Source organism: Lissotriton helveticus, chromosome 7 (assembly GCF_964261635.1).
Source record: "Lissotriton helveticus chromosome 7, aLisHel1.1, whole genome shotgun sequence".
In the NCBI taxonomy this organism is placed as follows: Eukaryota; Metazoa; Chordata; class Amphibia; order Caudata; family Salamandridae; genus Lissotriton; species Lissotriton helveticus.
Window position 1 is genome coordinate 466060098 of NC_136068.1, and position 18482 is coordinate 466078579.

Below are 18482 nucleotides of genomic sequence, written 5' to 3' on the forward strand. Positions count from 1 at the left end.
TTTGCTTCTGATAATATGTCTTCTTGTATTATCTAAGATACTGCGCCTGAGAAGACGGCATTAGTAAATAAATATTTCAAATGTGCACGTGTCCTCATTTACTCCAAGTTCTGGTTTGAAATGATTGTATAACTAAAGAGTGCTCATGTGTTCCACGTAACCTGAGGTATTGTAAGCTCATGTTCTGGTTTGTCTAAACATTGGGAGTTTATTATGACCAATGAGACACTGTAGCTAGCTCGGTAAGGGGTTTGTTGGGTACTAAGGTGAGTTTTGGGTCACCCTAATTCGCCGAGGTTCCAATCCTCTGTGCACAGTTCTGTGGGAGAACAGAAACCCTGCTACAAGTTAGAACGGCCACAATGTGGAATGCCCTACCGGGGAACCTCCGCCAAGCAAAATCAGAGACTTGCTTCAGAAAGGCCTTAAAGACATGGCTCTTTAGGGCGGTTTAGGATAACTTTTTTTAGTGCCATAGCCTCTCTGCATGCAATGCCTGCTGCTACAGTGCCGGGACACCTCTGTTTGAGGTAGCTGTCGCGGTATACAAGCCACAACATTATTATTATTATTATTATGTGTTCTAGTTGAGCACGTCTGAGAAGCTTGGCGAAGCTTGGCGAAGTCTCCCCTATTGGTGACGGGGGGCCAAGAATGTGTCACCGGGGTATTCGTCAGAGAAAGTGTTACGGCCAAGTTGTTTTGCTTTTGTTGCATTGCCATTGTCTACTAGTGGAGGTATTTGTGGGTTGTTGGCCAAGGGGGCAGACGGGGCATATAGTATCCTGAGGCCAGCCCTATTTCGCAAGCCTTCCCAAGCCCAGAGCAATGTTTCAATCATATTAATTTAGTTTATGGGGCGCATGCATTCTTGATATACCCCGACATGCAAGAGGTTAGGGGCATCTCTGTCTGTTTCTACCGCTATGTGAGGCTGGAACAGGGTCAGATTTAACCGGTAATGGAGAAATTTAGCCTGTGCGCAGCAGGCGTAAAGAGGGTGGTCTGGTCCACCCATTCCACCCTGATGAAGAGGGAGCATAAGACGCTCCCAGGAGATTCTGGCTTGTTTGCCAGCGCAGACAAGAGAAATCAGGAGGGAGCAATGTCTTAAGGAATGTTTGGTTGAGTGGGAGATTGACAAAAATGTATAAGAATTTTGGAAGGACGATCCTTTTCACCACTGCTATCCTGCCAGCTAGTGATAGTGGCAGTTTAGACAAGGTAGGCCCCTTCCCTTCCAACCAGGCTACAGTGCGCCCATAATTCATATTTCAGAGTTCTTGTGTGTCGGGGCTTAGCTAAATCCCCAGGTACTTAACTGGGCCATGGGCCGACTCGAAGGGGTATTCCAGCTCGAAGGGCTGTGGGCAATCAATTAGGGGGAATAATGTTGACTTGGACCAGTTGATCTGGATTCCTGATATGCCTCCAAAGTTGGTGATTTCTCGGAGTAAGGGGTTTATGTTCTCCTTAGGATCGTGTATGTAAAGTGTGATGTCATCAGCATATAATGAGATGATCAGCCCTCTGGATGTGAATCCCAATCCTCTGGCCGAATGATGTTGTCCATCGCTATGGCAAAGAGGAGGGGTGATAGGGGACATCCCTGTCTTGTACCTTGAGTGATGGGGAAGGTAGTTGAGAGCAGGCAGTTGACGCATAGTCGGGATGTGGGTCCGGAGTAGAGCAGTTTGGTTTGTTGCAAGTATTGTGGGCTTAGCCCCAGTCTCGTCAAGATGGTGAAGAGGTATGGCCATTCTAAAAAATCAAATGCTTTTGTGGCATCTAAGACGGCTGCCAATGCGGGCGTCTGGGGGTCCAGATAGTGGAAAACTGGGAATAGTGTGCGCACATTATGTGCAGTTGATTGCCCAGGTATAAAGCCTGATTGGTCAGGTCTGGCATTGAAGGGGAGAAGTGGTTGCAGTCAGTTCACAAGTAGTTTTGAGTAGATCTTGTTGTCAATATTTATAAGCGACAGTGGGCGGTAAGAATCCCGGAGGTTCGGGGCTTTACCAGGTTTAAGTGATGTTAGTATTACCACTTCTCACATGGTGGGGGCGAGGGTGCCGGTCTTTAGTAACTCCTGGTATACTGCCAAGAGGTGGGGTGCTAGGATTGGTGAATAGCATTTATAAAAGGAGGTTGTCAGTCCATCTAGCCCAGGTGCCTTGTGGCTCGGTAGGCTGTTTATGACCTGGATAATGTCTTCCATGGTGAAGGGCTCATCGAGGTAAGCCTGATGTGCACTACCCAACCACAGTAATTCGATGGAGTCTAAGTAGGCTTTGAGGTCCTCAGTTATGTTAGGGGAGGTGGAGGAGTAAAGTGTAGAATAGAAATGTGTTAGGTGTTTCAGTATCTCCTGTGGGCCCCTCACTGGGTTAAGAATCCTCATCTAACAGCTCTGTGATATAGGATACATTTTGTGGTGGTCTGAGGATGGTGGCTTTTTGCCCGGGCGATATCCCTCCCCATATCTTCTAGCTGAGGTGTATTTCCCTACAAATGTTGCCTCCTGTTGTGCTTCGCTCTCGAATTCAGAATATTTTTCCCTGAGTGGTGTCAGGTATGCCTTATCACTGGTACTATATTATTGTAATTCAGTGTCTCGGATAAGGGCTTCCAGGTTCTTAAGTGACTGTCTAATAGTCTTCAATATGCCGGATTGTTTAGCTATGCAGACTACTCTGATTACTGCCTTAAAGGCTTCACAAAGTGTAGACGGGGAGAATACTGATCCCTCATTGAGTGTGATGTATTCTATTATGTCCCTACAGATTTCTTCCCGGAAGGCTGTGTCTAATAAAGCAGGAGGTGGGAGTCACCAAAGGAACTCCCGACGAGGTGACATTGGGAGTGATAATCGGAGAAGGCAGGTGGCATGGTCGGACAGTGTTCTTCTAAAATTAATTCTTATATGCTTAGAGAGCTTTGCAAAGATTTCCTGCCCTGTTTACATGTAGTTTAGATGTGAAAACTAATGTAAGGAATTTAAAGTTTACAAAAAACTCTGTAGAAAGGCTAATGTGTTGTAAGTGACTATGTCTCCTCAGCTATTCATGTGGCTGAGAATACTTCCAGTGAAAACTTTAAAGTTGTAAATGGTAGTTTCCTTCTTCGGTCAGCAAAACCATCCATCCCTACCTCTAGGGAACTGTGTGAGTGTATCTTCAGTTATTTTGAGTATTAAATGTAAAGAAATATATAGCTCTTTGATCAATTAAAAGTTTGCTTCCAAGAGTGGCACACAGCAGCCTCTCACATCTCACCAGCCTCTAACTGTATTATCGTATTTCAGCTCCCTAAAACTGGATACTTTGCTTGGGCATATAGATGCAGTTAAACCTGCCTCACCTAATGCCCTATGCCTTGCACATGTACTTCTCAGGGCCTTGGACCGCTTTGCCCTAAAACTAATGTATTTGTCCAGTGCATCTCTGACTTTGGCAGTTGTATCTAGATCAGGAGAAGAGGCACATATTGTTCTATTACTGAAAAAGCTGATGGCATATTCTTCAGTTTAGAGTAATTATCACTCTATTTTGCTGCTTTCTTTTCCCGCTAAGATCTTGGAAAAGGAAGTCAATCTCTAGCTTTCTTCTTTTTTTAGAAGCAAATACCATCCTGGACAACCAGCAAGTGTGCTTTCGACCTCCACCCAGTACTGAAATGGCCCTTCTCGCAGTCACTGATGACAATGGCATGATAATGGATAAAGGAGTGTGTGCCGTTTATCCTCCCTGATCTCAGCATGATTTTCAACTCATGCATTTTTTTACAGAGAATGTATTCTCTTGTCATTTACAAAAAAGAGTTTGATTGTTTTCCCCTTTTTTTGAACGACCATTCTCATTCAGTGGTTTTATATGCTTTTTGCGCCCAGCCTAGACCTCGAATATGTCTCTTCAGTAAGAATCATGCTTTTTAACATCTATCTTATGCCTCCAGCCCTCCAATCGTATTTGGGGATTTCAGCTTTTCAATAATATTTTGTGCAGATGACACTCAAATTGTTGTCTCCTTCGCAAAAAAATTTGCATCTGCCTAAGATAGTCACGCCTCTCTATTAGCGATGGCCTTGCAGATGAGAAAGAACTCCTTACAATTAAATGGGCTCCTCTTCGGTCACTGGCGTAACGAAAGTTGAGGGCCCCCCCTGCAAACTACATCGAGGGGCCCCCTCCGGACTCACTCAGGAGCCCTCGGGCCAGGGTACTGTGCTGAGTGAGCCCCCTGGTGCTTGGCACCCCCTGTACTACATGGGCTGCGGTGGCCTTTGTTACGCCACTGTCTTCGGTGGTGAATCTATCATTTGGATTTCCTCTTGGTGGCCATATGATTTGTGGGAAGTTCCTGTTCCCAAAGAGTCTGCAAATAATCTAGGAGAGGTCTTGAATGTCTCGCTGTCCTTTGTGAAACAAATACATGCTATTACATCTTTCTGCTTCTACTACCTAATCAGGCTTTATAAAACCCTCCCTCTTCACATGCATCATTGTCGAGCTGCAGTTCAAGCATTTATCCTATCACACATAGACTACTGCAGGTGTCTTTATCTTGGTCGGCTAATGAAACCTCTACAACATCTTCAGCTCTTTCAGAATCTTTCACTTAGACGCCTACTCAGTCTTTCCCGATATAACTCAATTTCCTTAAACCTCGGATACTTACACTGGCTACCTTTAAAACAATGTCTGTGCCTTAAGACTTTTTGCATTACTACAACCAGGGTCTTGTTGTGCAATCTAAAGTCAACCACTATATTCTTCAGTCTGTACTATGCTCAGCAGATGCCCACTGGATGGCTGTTCGCTGAATTTCTCACTCCAGTATCTGTGGCAGAGCTTTCTCACATCTAGCCCTGAAACTATGGAATTCACTCCCCTTTATGTTGATTAAGAAACTTGAAAAAATGGCTTTTCACAAACTTCTTTTCTCCAGCTCAGCGCCAGCTTTCTAAAAACTTATCATCATCAGCATGTGGAAATCTTCCCAGCACTTTCTAACTTTTTGTTAAAAAATTCTCCATGGGATAATGGTTATTCCTGCCCATGTCAGGAACAGTAGCGGCTGCTACCGAGCGCGAATGGTGAAGCTGGAGGGAGCGGAGGTGGGGTATACAAAACAAATGGACTTACCTGGGTGCCGCCGCTTCTCCCGTCGTCTTCTGGTGCAGCAACTCCCTTAATCCCCAGTCCAATCACAACGGTACCTTACAGCAGAGTTGTGATTGGTCTGAGTGCCGTGGTTCAGTGCTCAGATAGGGGCTTGGAGGCTGGACATGTTTCCCACCAGGCTGTGTAATTCAGCCTGGTGGGAAAGATGCAAAGTGTACATGAAGGTCTGGCCAGCCCTAGAGGGCTGGCCAAGTGGTCATGTGCACTTAGGGAGTGTGTTTAACACTCCTTCCCCTGCCCCCTTGCACTGGCCAGCCCAGCCTCACTCGCCCTGCACCCAAGCAGTTATTATCATTTTCGTTTTCCTTTTTACAGTGCGTGCAGAGCAGTGGAGTGACGCTCCTCCGCCTTAGTGGAGGAGCCGCCTGGTCAGGAATACATTTTGACATCTTTTCAGAGTGAGAAGGGGCCAGACGGGAGTTTGTTAATGCCCATAAACACATTCGTTTTTATGCTCAAAGTCAAATGACATGGAGCGCTAAATTCTCTCCCGCAGCAGGATTACTCACATGGAAATCTTTGTGCAAATTAATCTTTTACAACTGCAAAACCACTGGTCTTTAAGTGGGCCAAGTCCCTCAGAGTGTCATACCCGGTGATAATTAAAAACGGACACTGAAATGTCTGCCTATATTCGTGTCCTATATTTTGCAGGCAAAAACACAAGTTCATTTCTAAACACTAAATGTAAAAAAAGTTAGTGCCATTTTTGTCACGAATCTGCCCCTCTGACCAGTACTTTTGCATTTGGGATGTATCTTCCCAAATGTAAAAATAGCAATTTAAGTAATCGCAGAATTTGCGATTATTTAAATTGCGATTGAATTTAAGGACTTGCAAATTGCGATTCCTTAAATGCAATACATGATGCAAATTGAAATAGCAATTTCGCTATTAGGGGTCGCAAATTACCGTCAAATGAAACTGGACGGTAATTTGCCAAAAGTTGAAAAATGCACTAACGTGCATTTTTCAAAGTTACATGTTACACACACGCATGCCTTTGGGGCATGTTTGTATGCAACATGTGGTCACATGGCAATTTCAGGAGTGCAACAGGGTGTCCTTTTGGCACCCTTGAAATTGCACATGCAATTTCCATTGATTCCTATGGCCCTCTTGGCCCATAGGAATGAATGGGTATCAATTCCTTAATTGCGACTCGCAATTTGCAAGTCGCAATTGAGGAATGTTTAGTAAGCACAAACATTTTTGTGATTCCTACATGAATAGGCAATTGCGATTCTTTTAAAATTGCAATTAAAGAATCACAATTGCCTATTTTGATGCATGTGCACCTTAGGGCCCAATTTATATGGTGGCCTAAAGAGAACTCTGTCACAGCAGCAACAGAGTTCCCCCCCCCCCGCAAACATAGTGGTCCGCCACTATCTATATTTGGGCGCACCTTTAATTTGGCCACGGCAGAGACTACTCCATCTATGTCATGGCCAAACTTCTCTGATGGCCCTAAGGAGTAAGGGCCATCATAGAAATGGCTACATGTCAGGTAGCCCAATTTAAATGGGGTGAAATGTAGCCATTTATTACTGGTTTTCACCGCCATGGTGAGGTGAGCATTACTTTTTTCTTTACAAAAAGACAACCCTGTTTTGGGATTTTCGATTTGTGAAGAAAAAAAGAATATTCTGTGCTACAGGGCTGCATCCTACTGAAGCAGCCCCGTAGCATAGAGTAAAATGCATTGACAGGAACCATTGTCAACGTGGTTCCCGGAGGAAACAGCCTTTTCCATGAAGGCCGAACCAGGTGCTTCAGTTACAATGTGGCCATTACAACGAATGTGCCTTTACAACGCATGTAGTTACAATGATATGCCTTAGGGAAAACACTTTCCCTACTGTTGCGCAGACCGGAGATGGAATAGTAAATTATGCCACTTAAAAGACCAGTGATTTGCCTAAGGCATGTAATTGTAACGATAAGCGTGGTAAAGGAATGCATGATAAAGAAGCATTCGTTGTAAAGACTGCAGAGTAACAGCATGCGTGGTAAAGGCATGCGTTTTTCCAACATACAACTGGTTCCTGGCAATGATTTTATAAATGACAGGCTGTTTGGTGGTTATTTATAAATTAGGCGGGTGGCCCCTTCGTCTTGGGGACGGAGTAATTTACTCCGCTCCCATGTTGGAACTGCGGGCCGTCCGCCCTGATATAAATAGGGGCTGTGGGTCCTGTTTCATTTCACGTTTTACTTAATCGTGCATGTTTGCTGTTTCCAGGATGTTGTTTTTCTGTATTTTGTTTTGCGTAACATATTACTTTTGTATAGTGCATACTTTGCACTGAGTCGCCTCCCATTGTTTATAACAGCCATGATTGACAGCTCTGGAGTGGAGGCATAAAGTCAGTAGGTCAGAAAGGTTTTCAGAATACATTCTCATCCAATTCTTGGCATCTATACAGCTTGCTCAGAGCAATAGTCATGCATTTCAGTTGCAATTGTTATTCTGTGCAAATGAGTGTGAAGGAGATACACAGTTGCCAAAATTTTAACTCAGTGAAAGTAAAAGAAAATGTAGTGCTTACAGGTGAGTGCATGCTTTGTATGTTTAGGGGTGGTGAAGTGAAGAAGATGTCAGGAAGTGCATTTTGGAGAGAGAAAAAAGAAGGTGCTGAAGAGGAAAGAGATGAGGTGAAGGGGAAAGAGATGAGGTGAAAGATAAGCACACGAAGGCGATGTGGACAGGAGTGACTGACACTCTGAAGACCACTACCCTGTCACATGGGCTGAGTAATGTTTAATTCAAAGTCTCACAATTTCAGAATTTTGAATTTTAATTATTTATATTAATTGTTGGTACTCATTTATCTAAGACAACCAATAATCATTGGCACAGTCAAAAGTCTTTTTAGATGTATGTCACCTGTTGTGCTATTTATCTGGGTGCAATTACAGAAAGCTCGAGCAGCATCAAAATACCGGCACACTATGGAAGTCACAAAAGTGAGGTTTACGTATTTAAGCAACACCCTTAATTAGATAGGAAATGCCACTTTTGGAGAACCCCGCATTCTCCATCCCACTGAAAGTCCTGCCGGCTGATGACTTCGGATACACAAGAGAGTGTACAGATAGCCCCAGTCAGGAAATACAGTAAGTCTGAACCACAGTTCACATTTTCTCTGGTTGGTGCTCAACCGTGTGCAATGTCCTGCAAATACCAGGCATCAAAAGCTGCCGAGCAGCTCTGGAGTCGTATACTCCAGAACAGATTAGGCTGGTGGCTGCTGACCGCTACTGGTGAGTGTGCAAGAGCATTATTTATGCAAGTGTGTGCACCACGTGGCTAAGCATGAGGACCTGCCTCACAGGGCATGCAGCAACCCACAATGTGAAATGCCTAATCTTATGAACCTATCTTCATGTCACTGCCTAGTGTCTCCGAAAACATGGTCAGGACTTAGCACTGGTTGCCGATCAGTGGTGGATGCTGGGCTCTATGGTGTGACACTGGTGCAGGGACTTCTGGTTCTAAACAGCCTACCTATGCTCAGGGTGCTCAGCAATCAGTGGCCCGGTGCTCACTTCTCACAGTGTATTGGAAGCAGAGCAGGAAATGAGGGGGATCTCGCCAGATTCCGGTTCCAGCAGCTATTTCTGAGGTGGATCTGTGATCCAACCGTCCAAATGAAAGATGCTGAATTTGATCTGTTGACATTTTCAGACACTGGGACACAATTCAGCAGCGCCCACATGTTGACTGCTTTTTGTTCGGAGAAGCAACATGCAGGCGAAGGGGGAGTTTTCTTATGTTCTCTTCTATCTGAGCCTAAAACAAAGGCCTGATTCAAGGGGACATCAGCCCTTCTTTTGTTCAAGTATCATTCTAGCTGACACCCATCTGGAGCCTATGACCCAGCCACGGCCCGTGTAGGGCGTGCCACCGGGCAGTGACGTGGGGCAGGGTGGGGGGGATTGTAAAATGCTGGATACCGAGGATTTCAGGTAAGTACCGCAAAAACCGAATTTCGCTGCCCGCGCTGAATTGCTAAATGTGATGCAGCGCGCGCAACAAAATTCGTTTCCCCCCCCTGAAATCGTCAGTATCCCGCATTTTACAACCCCCCACCCTGCCCCTCCCCCACCCCATGTCACCGCCCGGTGGCACGCCCAACACGGGCCTTGGTTGCTATCACCTAGCCACTAATGCAATGGAAGAAAAGAAAGGCACACAGTTTATTACTTTACAATTAGTTTAGAGAAACTATGATTTGGAAGTAGGTTTCTGTCTTTGTTCAACGCCACTAGGTAAGAGATGTGCATGCATTGTAAAAGTGCTAGTTGTATTTGTGTGTATAAGTCTATTAAAGGGAAGCACCATCTCCCTTTTTGGGATGTGCTATTCACTATTTATTAACAGAAAATTGTAACTGCTTGTTACCACAAACATACAGATGCTCATGTATATCTAAAGTGGACTTCATGTCACCCACACCACATTAAACTCAGCAGCATTTACAGGCAAGGACTCAGAATAAGATGCATGTGCTGCAATGGGACACTTGCAAAGAACATCTTTAAGAGCTTGCTAGGAGATTTTTAGATTATTTCAACTACAAGGTTATCTTCTGCCTATCATAAAGCAACAAACTGACAAGTCTTTGCATTTACCCAGGGAAGCAATTAATTGGAATACCAACAGCAGAAACAAAAGTGACAGAATCCTAATTGTGGTTGACTGTCATCCATCAGTTCCTAACTACGAAAACATAATGCAAAGAAAATCCCCCTTATTATCCACCGATGAAAAATGACAAGAGGTTTTTTCAAAACTGTCATTCATTGCTTATCGCCAAGCTCCTAACGTATGAGCTCTTATTGCGAGAGCTAAGCTCAAGGAAGTTGCAACACATAAAGGGGTTCATTGCTGTGATTCTATAAGATGCAATAGTTGTAGCTAATCAAGTGAACCTTGTGGACCATTTGCAATCAGATTTGAACATTTTCCCTGTGGAACATGGCTTAAAGGAAGAACTACTGGACTCCAGGGAAAATATCTGGATGTACCTTTCAAAATCATGGCATCCAAATGGACTGAACATAACAGACAACACCACCTGATCACTTACTGCATATCTCAAGAGATCTAGGACTGCATTGATTCCACATTCAAATAGAATCTTCATTGAAAATGCATCAATGTCAGCTATGTAGATATGGAAGGTGGAAGCCAAAACATTGTAGTGGAAATATATTTTTGTTCTTTTGTGACTCCATCTATTTTGAGTCACTTCTTTTTCGGATATTATATTTCTTACTGTCTCATTGTATCCTCTTAGATCCATATTGTTTCCCCGGTTGGCTGTTGTTTTCTTGTAATTCTTCATCTTTATGTGTGTGCATGAGTAATTAATCAAATAAAAAAGTAAATGACATTTAATAATTTATTTTGTTTGTAATTCTTTTATAGCTCTACTCATCCTGGTGAAGGATGTCACATACAAAGAGACAATAAATCATAGAAGTATGCCGATAAATGTACTGGAAATGTTACAAAAGACAATGAGGGTTATAAAGTGTAGGAGTTTCACATCATCCATATTTGTAGACATTATATGTTAAAAGTGGATGATCTAGGTTAACTCAAAGGTAGGATGTAAACCGTATGATAGTGATTGGGTTTGTTTCTACTAACAGGACTAACAGCAAACAAGAGGAAGTACTCAATTTGTCATGAACGACAGTTGCAACACCCAATGGTCGTAATGTAGGGTAATCAACATATAAATGATGCGACAAGCAAAGGCTGAGGTCAGTGGCGGTCAGTGCAGGTAAGTGGAACTGGCACTGGGATGTTGACCAACGACGGAATAGGGAAAATTAAATAAATTAATAAATCCTTTTCCGTCTGTCGACATCCGCCCACCCCGCCTCACCCCATCCCACTGTGCTCACCTACACCGACCGCCACTGGCTGAGGGGGCTCTTACTGTGTATTGGATACTGATGGAATAAGCACAGAGGAACAGCCAAAGCAATCTCAAGCCAGACCTTAAAATGATTACAATGCAAAAGCAGTAAGCTTGCTTCTGATTTCAGCAATTCCTTAAGTAATCCTTTCAACATATTTTATTAATTAACACATCATTGGTAAATCTCTTTGGTATCTATGAGTGAAAACATGCATCATATAGCTTCTATATAGTGGAAGAAATTTGTTTGAAAAAGTGATCAAGTTATAGATTCTACCTCTGGATTTCAACAAACAACTTGTGGAATAACAAGGATCATATTTGTGTGAAGATCTGAGATATAAAGTAATTACTTTTTTTTCTCTACCCCGACATGCCTACAACCCCGACTCACGTTTTGACATAGGGATCAGAATATCCGTTAACATCCATGGCAGCCAGGTGGGCACAGCGCACGATACCCACCACTAGGCCACCCCGTGCCGAGCTGTATGTAAGTGATAGCAGAATGCGACCCCGCTCCTCCAGCTCCCATTCCTCTGCCTTTTCCAGCTGCAAGGAGAAAAGACAGGGTCAGTACTGCCACTTTCTGGGCTGACCAATCAGGTCCACAGAGTGTGGCCCAGATGAGTAACTGGGTTGAGACAGTAAATCACTTTGCCTGGGTCTTTATCCACTACTAAGAAAACAAGTTACTTACCTGTAACTGTAGTTCTCCAGTATTGGTAACTTTCATCAATTCACATGCTTGAATCATTCCCAGTTGCCGAGATGGGAGTCCCTGGTACATAAAAAGGCAATGCTTAGATAAATACAAAACAGAAAAAAGGCCTAGGCCATTTCCATTTTGTAGCCCATAATAGTCATTATGTAAAAGAGACTAAACTTTTCCCTGAACCAATCTGGACCTCTCACCCTCTAGAATACTCCTGAGAGAACATTAGCCCCTCAGATTTTCAAGCACTTGTGTCAAAGATAATGTTTGTGCCCAAAAAATCGAAAGGTGAGCCTCTCAGGGGAGGAGGGTGGGTCGCATGTGAATCTATGAATGTTACCAATACTGGAGAACTACAGTTACAGGTAAGTAACTTGTTTTCTTATTCCAGTATTAGAACTTTCATAGATTCACATGCTTGAATCAGAGTAGCTAGCAGTAAGTAGCTCATTTTATTGTGCCTGAAACAGACATAAGACAGAATGCGTCTTGAAACTGCCCCATACATTTGCTTCATCTTAAAACCCGCAGGTATTGCATAGCCTAGACATATTCTTTGATAATAACAACAATGTCTATCCATCTTACAATATAACAAGAAAAAAACTGTTACAATAAAATGTGAACATGCAATGCATATAGGTAGGAGGGATGGTAATGAGGGCTGACCGTCACTGGAAAAGGTTTCTCAGCACCGCTTGTCCCACTGCCACACCCTTATCCGCGGCTGCATCCAGGCAGTAATGTCTGGTGAAGGTGTGCATACTCTTCCAGGAAGCCGCCCTGCAGATATCCTGGACAGGTACCCCAACAAACAAAGCAGTGGAAGTAAACACTGCACTCGTAGAATGAGCACAAACTTGTGCATTCAACAGCTTCCCAGCCGCCTGATGACAATATTGAATTGCACTGGAAATTCATTGGACAATTCCTCTTTGGATAGAGAAAAACCCTTCCTGGGTGCAATAAAAGACACAAAGTGCTGTGATGACTTGCGGAAAGGTTTTGTCCTTTGCAAATAGAATTTGAGACAGCGCTGGAATTCTAGCGAGTGGGGAGCTCTTTCCGCCGCAGTAGTTGGTTGAGGAAAAAACCTTTTAAGAATTAGAGGTTCATTCAATTAAAAGTCTGATGGCACCTTGGGTATACATTTTGGATTAGTTCTGAGGACTATCTGGTCCTCCTTGAACTGCAAGAAAGGTTCCTGTATGGTGAGAGTCTGTATCTCCCCAACTCTTCCGGCCAAAGTGAGTGTGTTGAAACTTACCTGAGCGCGTCATCGTCCATGGATCCTAAGGCAAAGGACGCTCTCTCCAGTATGATCGGGATCAGCGGGATCAAGAACTACCACTCCCATGATCCTCCAGTTCTGCCGGTGACGTACTTCCGGGTCGCCTAGAAAAGGAGGAAGGACCAAGAAACCACGTCGGAAATTCTTTGTGTACTCTGGTGCAAGGAGGACTCCTTGCTTTTCCTCCCCCCCGATGTCAGCTACGGAGTAGGGGATCTTCCTCCCGCTCTTATAGGAGTCTTTGCATAGTTTTGGCTTTCGTGAGGACTTTTGTGGACTACTTCTCCTGATGAGGTAGGGGTGCATGCACCATTTCAATGCGCTCTATATGGTGTTCCTAACCCCAGTTCTCCAGAGTGCTCCCGCGGTGTCGAGTGAGTTCGTGTCTGCATTTGTGATTCCTGTGTGGGGTTACATTAAGTCCCAATGGATTTCGCTAGTACTGTGGTGACAGTACTTTATTGTTATTTAGTTCTTGTTTGTTTTGACAACTGAGTCTACAGCTCTCATCTATGGATATTATCCGGCAGCATTCTCCATGAAGCTTGGAAGTATTGGTTGGTCGTGATATACTACTGGGTTAATGTGGAACAGTGCAAAGGATTCGACTGTTCAATTGCTAGGAGACATGCACTGAAAAGATGTTCCTAGCTGTTTCGTAATCGCTGTTCCTAATACTTGAAGTCTGATTAATGTTTGGGTGCATTGTTTCTTGACTCTACTTAACAGGGGTTCTTGTGTGAGGTTCGGACCAACCCTCGGTTCCCTGTGACGAAGTTCAGAGTTCTAGAAGGGTATGTGTAACATGGCATGAGATGTCTCTAAAGGTACAAGGTGTTGTTAATCATGATGAAGGCTGTATCTGAATTGTGATGTTTTATGTATCTTGTTACAGCACACCCATACTGCGCATGAACAGACATTCGTATGAATTCTAGGAACCAAGCCTTGTCTTATGTTAATTATTTCCTTTACAGGTATATTGTTCAGGTTTCCATTTACGTGGTTAATAACTGTTGATAAGTATACTTTGCGTGTTGAGAAAGGGAACTGTGTCTTGATTATCTTTTCTTGTTTTCTCAGATCTCCCTCCCTGCTGTTCCCTTCCTTTCCTTCCCTCACTTGATCACCTCGCTGACCAGTGCCATTAGGGCTTCTGGCTCGGGGCTATCAGGAGGTGGACTATTATCAGCTACAAGCCGATCCTGAGGATACACATCGTGACAGAGTGCTAGCAGAAGAGCTATCTTCCACGATAAAAATTTGAGAACCGCTCTGTGAATAAGTTCGAAGGGCTGCTTCATTAGTTGAGATAATACAATATTTAGTTCCCAGAGAGGTGGTGGAGGCCTCACCGGAGGAAAAGTACAAAATAACCCCTTCATGAATTGTTTGATGATTCTCTCAGACCACAACGATGATCCAGAGGAAGTTCTTCTGTAACGTGATATAGCGGCTAGATGCACTCTTATCGATGCATGAACTAAACCAGATTTTGCCAAGAGCAGAATATATGGGATAATCTCATGAGATGCCGATCTCAGAGGATGAATATTAAACTCCTGACACCATATACAGAACCTATTCCATTTCATCCTGTATGTCTTGTTTGTACTTTCTGCCCTGGCATTTGACAAGATATCCTTGCATTCAGATGAAATACTTAAATGTTGAAATTCACAGTGTTCAAGAGCCAAGCCGCTAAAAGTAGTGATTTCGAATCTGGATGAAGTACTTGTCCCTGGGACATCGTCAAGAGTGTAGGTATTGGTTGAAGGCGAATTGGATGAGCCTCCGACAGTAGAAGAAGCTCCGTGAACCAGTGTTGTCTGGGCCACCATGGGGCTATCAGGATCATTCTGCACGGCCCACTTTTGATCTTTGTAAGAATGCGTGGCAGGAGGGGAATCTGAAAAAAGGCATAGGCAAAGATGCCTGACGATGCCATCAAAAACGCATTCCTCCAAGACCCCCGTTGGTGAAGCCAACTTGTGAAGAACAAGCATTTTTTGTTGTGGGCTGTCGCAAAGAGATCCACTGTTGGTTCTCCCCACCGTAGGAAGATGCCTTCTAGAATTACCTGATTGATCTCTCACTCGTGGCATGTTGATTTGAGCCTGCTCAGAGTGTCCGCCTTGACATTCTGATCTCCCAGAAGATGTTTCGCTTTCAGGGATATTCCATTTTGAACTGCCCATTTCCATATTTCCTGGGCTTCCTGAGACAGGGAGAGCGATCTCGTAACGCCCTGTTTGTTAAGATAATGGATGGCTGTTGTGTTGTTTGTCCTGATTAGTACAGCTGAGCCTTGTATTCTCGGCATGAAAGCCAGCAATGCCAATCCCACTGCCCTGAGTTCCGGTAGATTGATGTGAAGTTGCTGTTCCTGTAACTTCCAACGACCACTGACCTGGAGGTCTTGAAGAAAAGCCCCCCAACCTTCTAGGGATGCATCGTTGGTAAATACCAGCAGAGCTGCTTCGGTAAGGAAGGAAAGGCCGACTGAGATATTTTGCTGTTGGGTCCACCATGCTACTGCCTGAACCATGGCCGGTGTGATTGTGACAATTTCGTCGAAGGATCCCACTCCCTGACGCCATTGTAAATCCAGTTGTTCCTTCAACGGACACATCCTTAATCGGCAGAAAGGAATGAGAGGGATGCAAGAGGACATTGTTCCTAGTACTGACTTGTAACGGCGTACTGAAAGACACTTTCTTTTTGCAAATGCCTGGGATAGAGAGATTCACCTCTGTCTCTCCAAGGAAGGAAATGCTTTGTTTACTGTGGTGTCCAGAATCGCCCCCAAGAATGTGATGTTCCTCGCTGGATGGAGGGATGACTTCTCCGTGTTCAGAGTCAGGCCCAGTTTGGCAAATAATTCTACACATGCCACTGTTAACAACTGAGCCGATGCTCTGGAAGGCCTTTGATTAACCAGTCATCCAGGTAAGGAAACACCTGGTGTCTTTGTTTCCTTAGAACAACCACCACTGAGCCAGACATTTTGTGAAAATTCTTGGGGCTGATTTGAAGCCTAACAGCAGTACAATGTCCCCTTCCTCTCTGGGAGATTGGCCTCTCTGGGAGATTGGCACCGGTTGTCTTGCTCCCTATCGGAGCATTGTCTGAATCTCCAAGTGCATCAGATGCAGATGTTTGACCTTTTTACGTGTCGGAGGAGTACAAGGGGGAATTTGAAGAAACTCTAAAGTATGTCCAAATTGTATTCAATTGAGGACCCATCGGCCCGTAGTTATTTTTTGCCAATGATGAAGATGATAGGAAATTCTTCAACCCAGGGGAACTTCTGGAGTGGGAGGGATAAATATAGCTGGAGCCTGAAGGTTGTCATTGTCTTCGCGAATTGTCTTTTCCTTCAAGACCTCATCTTCCTCTAGGAGCGGATTTTGAGTAGCCCCCTGTTTATCGTTCACCATACTGATGTGAGTATGGTGAAGATGCAGAGTAGGAGGAGTATCTGTTCTGTTGGTATCCCCTTCTATATGATGTTTGGACACTCCCTCTAGCTCCTCGAAAGGGCACCTTCTGATTTTGCAGTGTCCCCAGGGCCTTCGCGGTATCTGTATCCTTTTTCATACTCTGTAGCGCATCGTCCACATGCTTCCCAAATAAGGCTTCCCCATCGAAGGGAAGATTAAACATCTTATCTGGACCTCCTGTCTAAAAGCTGCTGCTCTCAGCCATCCTTGATGGCGCAACACCGCCCCCCTCAAAGCGATCTGAAAGCTGTGGTAGCGATGGCCATCACGCAATCAATGACTTCAGCCTAAGCCCTTTCTCCATCCTGAAGGATCTTTCTCACCTCCTGTCTGCTATCCTCAGGAATCAGATCTATATAAGGCGTCAGGTCACACCACATCTGCCTATCATATCTTCCAGAACGGCAAGGACATTTGCAGCTCTGACCAGAAGAGCAGACATGTAAGAACATCTTTTGCCTGCATTATCCAAGCATCTACCCTCTCTGTCAGGAGGCATTGCAATAGCAGCTGACAGATTTTTGGACTTCTGCTGAGTAGACTGGGAAATGACAGAGTCCGGTTTGGGATGGCCCACTAGACAAGCTGGAGCATTCCCTGGTGCTTTATACTTCTTCTCCAGTCTGGTGAGTTCCGGTGTGATCATCACCGGTGTCCTCATGACCTTAAGGCCTTCCTCCCAAACATGGCTAATGATAGGGATAGCTCTAACTGATTTCCTGTATGGTTCTTTGAAATCATATTAGAAACACTCAATCTGGGTAGTTGACATTGGAATTTCAAATCTCTTCGCTGCTCTTTCCATCAAATTATGGAATCCGTCGATGTCCTCTGGGGGTGAATCAATCTGCACTGGAGAGGGAGAAGAAGGCGAAGGAATAAGGTAGTCATCCCACTCCTTGTTAGGGTCCGTTATCTCTCCCTTCTCTTGGTCATCATCCGTGGTGACTGGATCTTGTTGAGGCATTGGCTGAGGTGATCTTGACAAGGCCTCTGGCAGTAACTCCCTGCTACTAACTGGAGTAGCTGGAATGGAGCGTGGGCGTGGAGCAGCTAATGGCACCACCTGAGATACTGGAGTTGGAGGGAATCTCTTTCTGTAGTCCGCCAGCACAAACTGCAGGTCCATCAATAAGGAAGATGATATGCCAACCATCTCTTCCTGGTAACCCAGGTGATATTGTTGCTGGGGAGGGTATTGATACTTCCCGTATTTCTCATCAATCATCAAAGTCATCCTCCTGACACTTCACATGTAATTGTGAAGGGCTACTCGCATAGTCAAAAGGGCCTTCATCCTCCTCCTCTGAATCCTGCTCCTCCAGCAGGTATGATGGCACAAGAGGTGTATTCTTGCTCGGTGAGGTGATTTCCGGTGTAATCCTCCTCTTCCTGCCCACTTCCAACTTCTCTAGCCTTTTTTCCCTCATCAACGAGCCCGTCGACGAGATCACCGACACCGTCATCGTCGATGCAGCCATCGACACCAACAGCAGTGCCTTATCCGTCATCGACAAAGTAGTTACCGTCGTCGTTGTAGTCGTCCACAATCCCGTTTTCAGAGCAGTCGTCGTTGTCGATAAAGTAGTCGTCGACAACGTTACCGGCGTCAAAACCTTCATCGATAGTGACATCGTCGACGGAGAGCAATCAATCACAGGCAGAGAAGGCTTCTTTGGGATCAACTTAACCTCAATCTTTGTCGTCGACGACAAAGTCCTCTTCGTCGGCGATCCCGTTGTCAATGCGGATCTCGGTGATTTTACCTCTGGAGGTATTGAGGGAGGCTTCTTGAAGGATTGTCTGACCTGAGGGTGTGATTTAGAGGCTCAGAACCCGTCTTTTAGGTAG

The 18482-nt window shown here is 44.6% G+C and overlaps 1 protein-coding gene across 1 annotated transcript in view; it reads right to left on the reverse strand.

The window, feature by feature from the left end:
• Nucleotides 1-18482, reverse strand: part of DOC2A (double C2 domain alpha) — a 1310014-nt gene that overhangs the window by 313220 nt on the left and 978312 nt on the right. The window contains exon 8 of the mRNA XM_078650546.1: nt 11517-11674. Within this exon, the coding sequence (XP_078506672.1) occupies nt 11517-11674 (158 nt within the window). The remainder of the gene's footprint in view (nt 1-11516; nt 11675-18482) is intronic.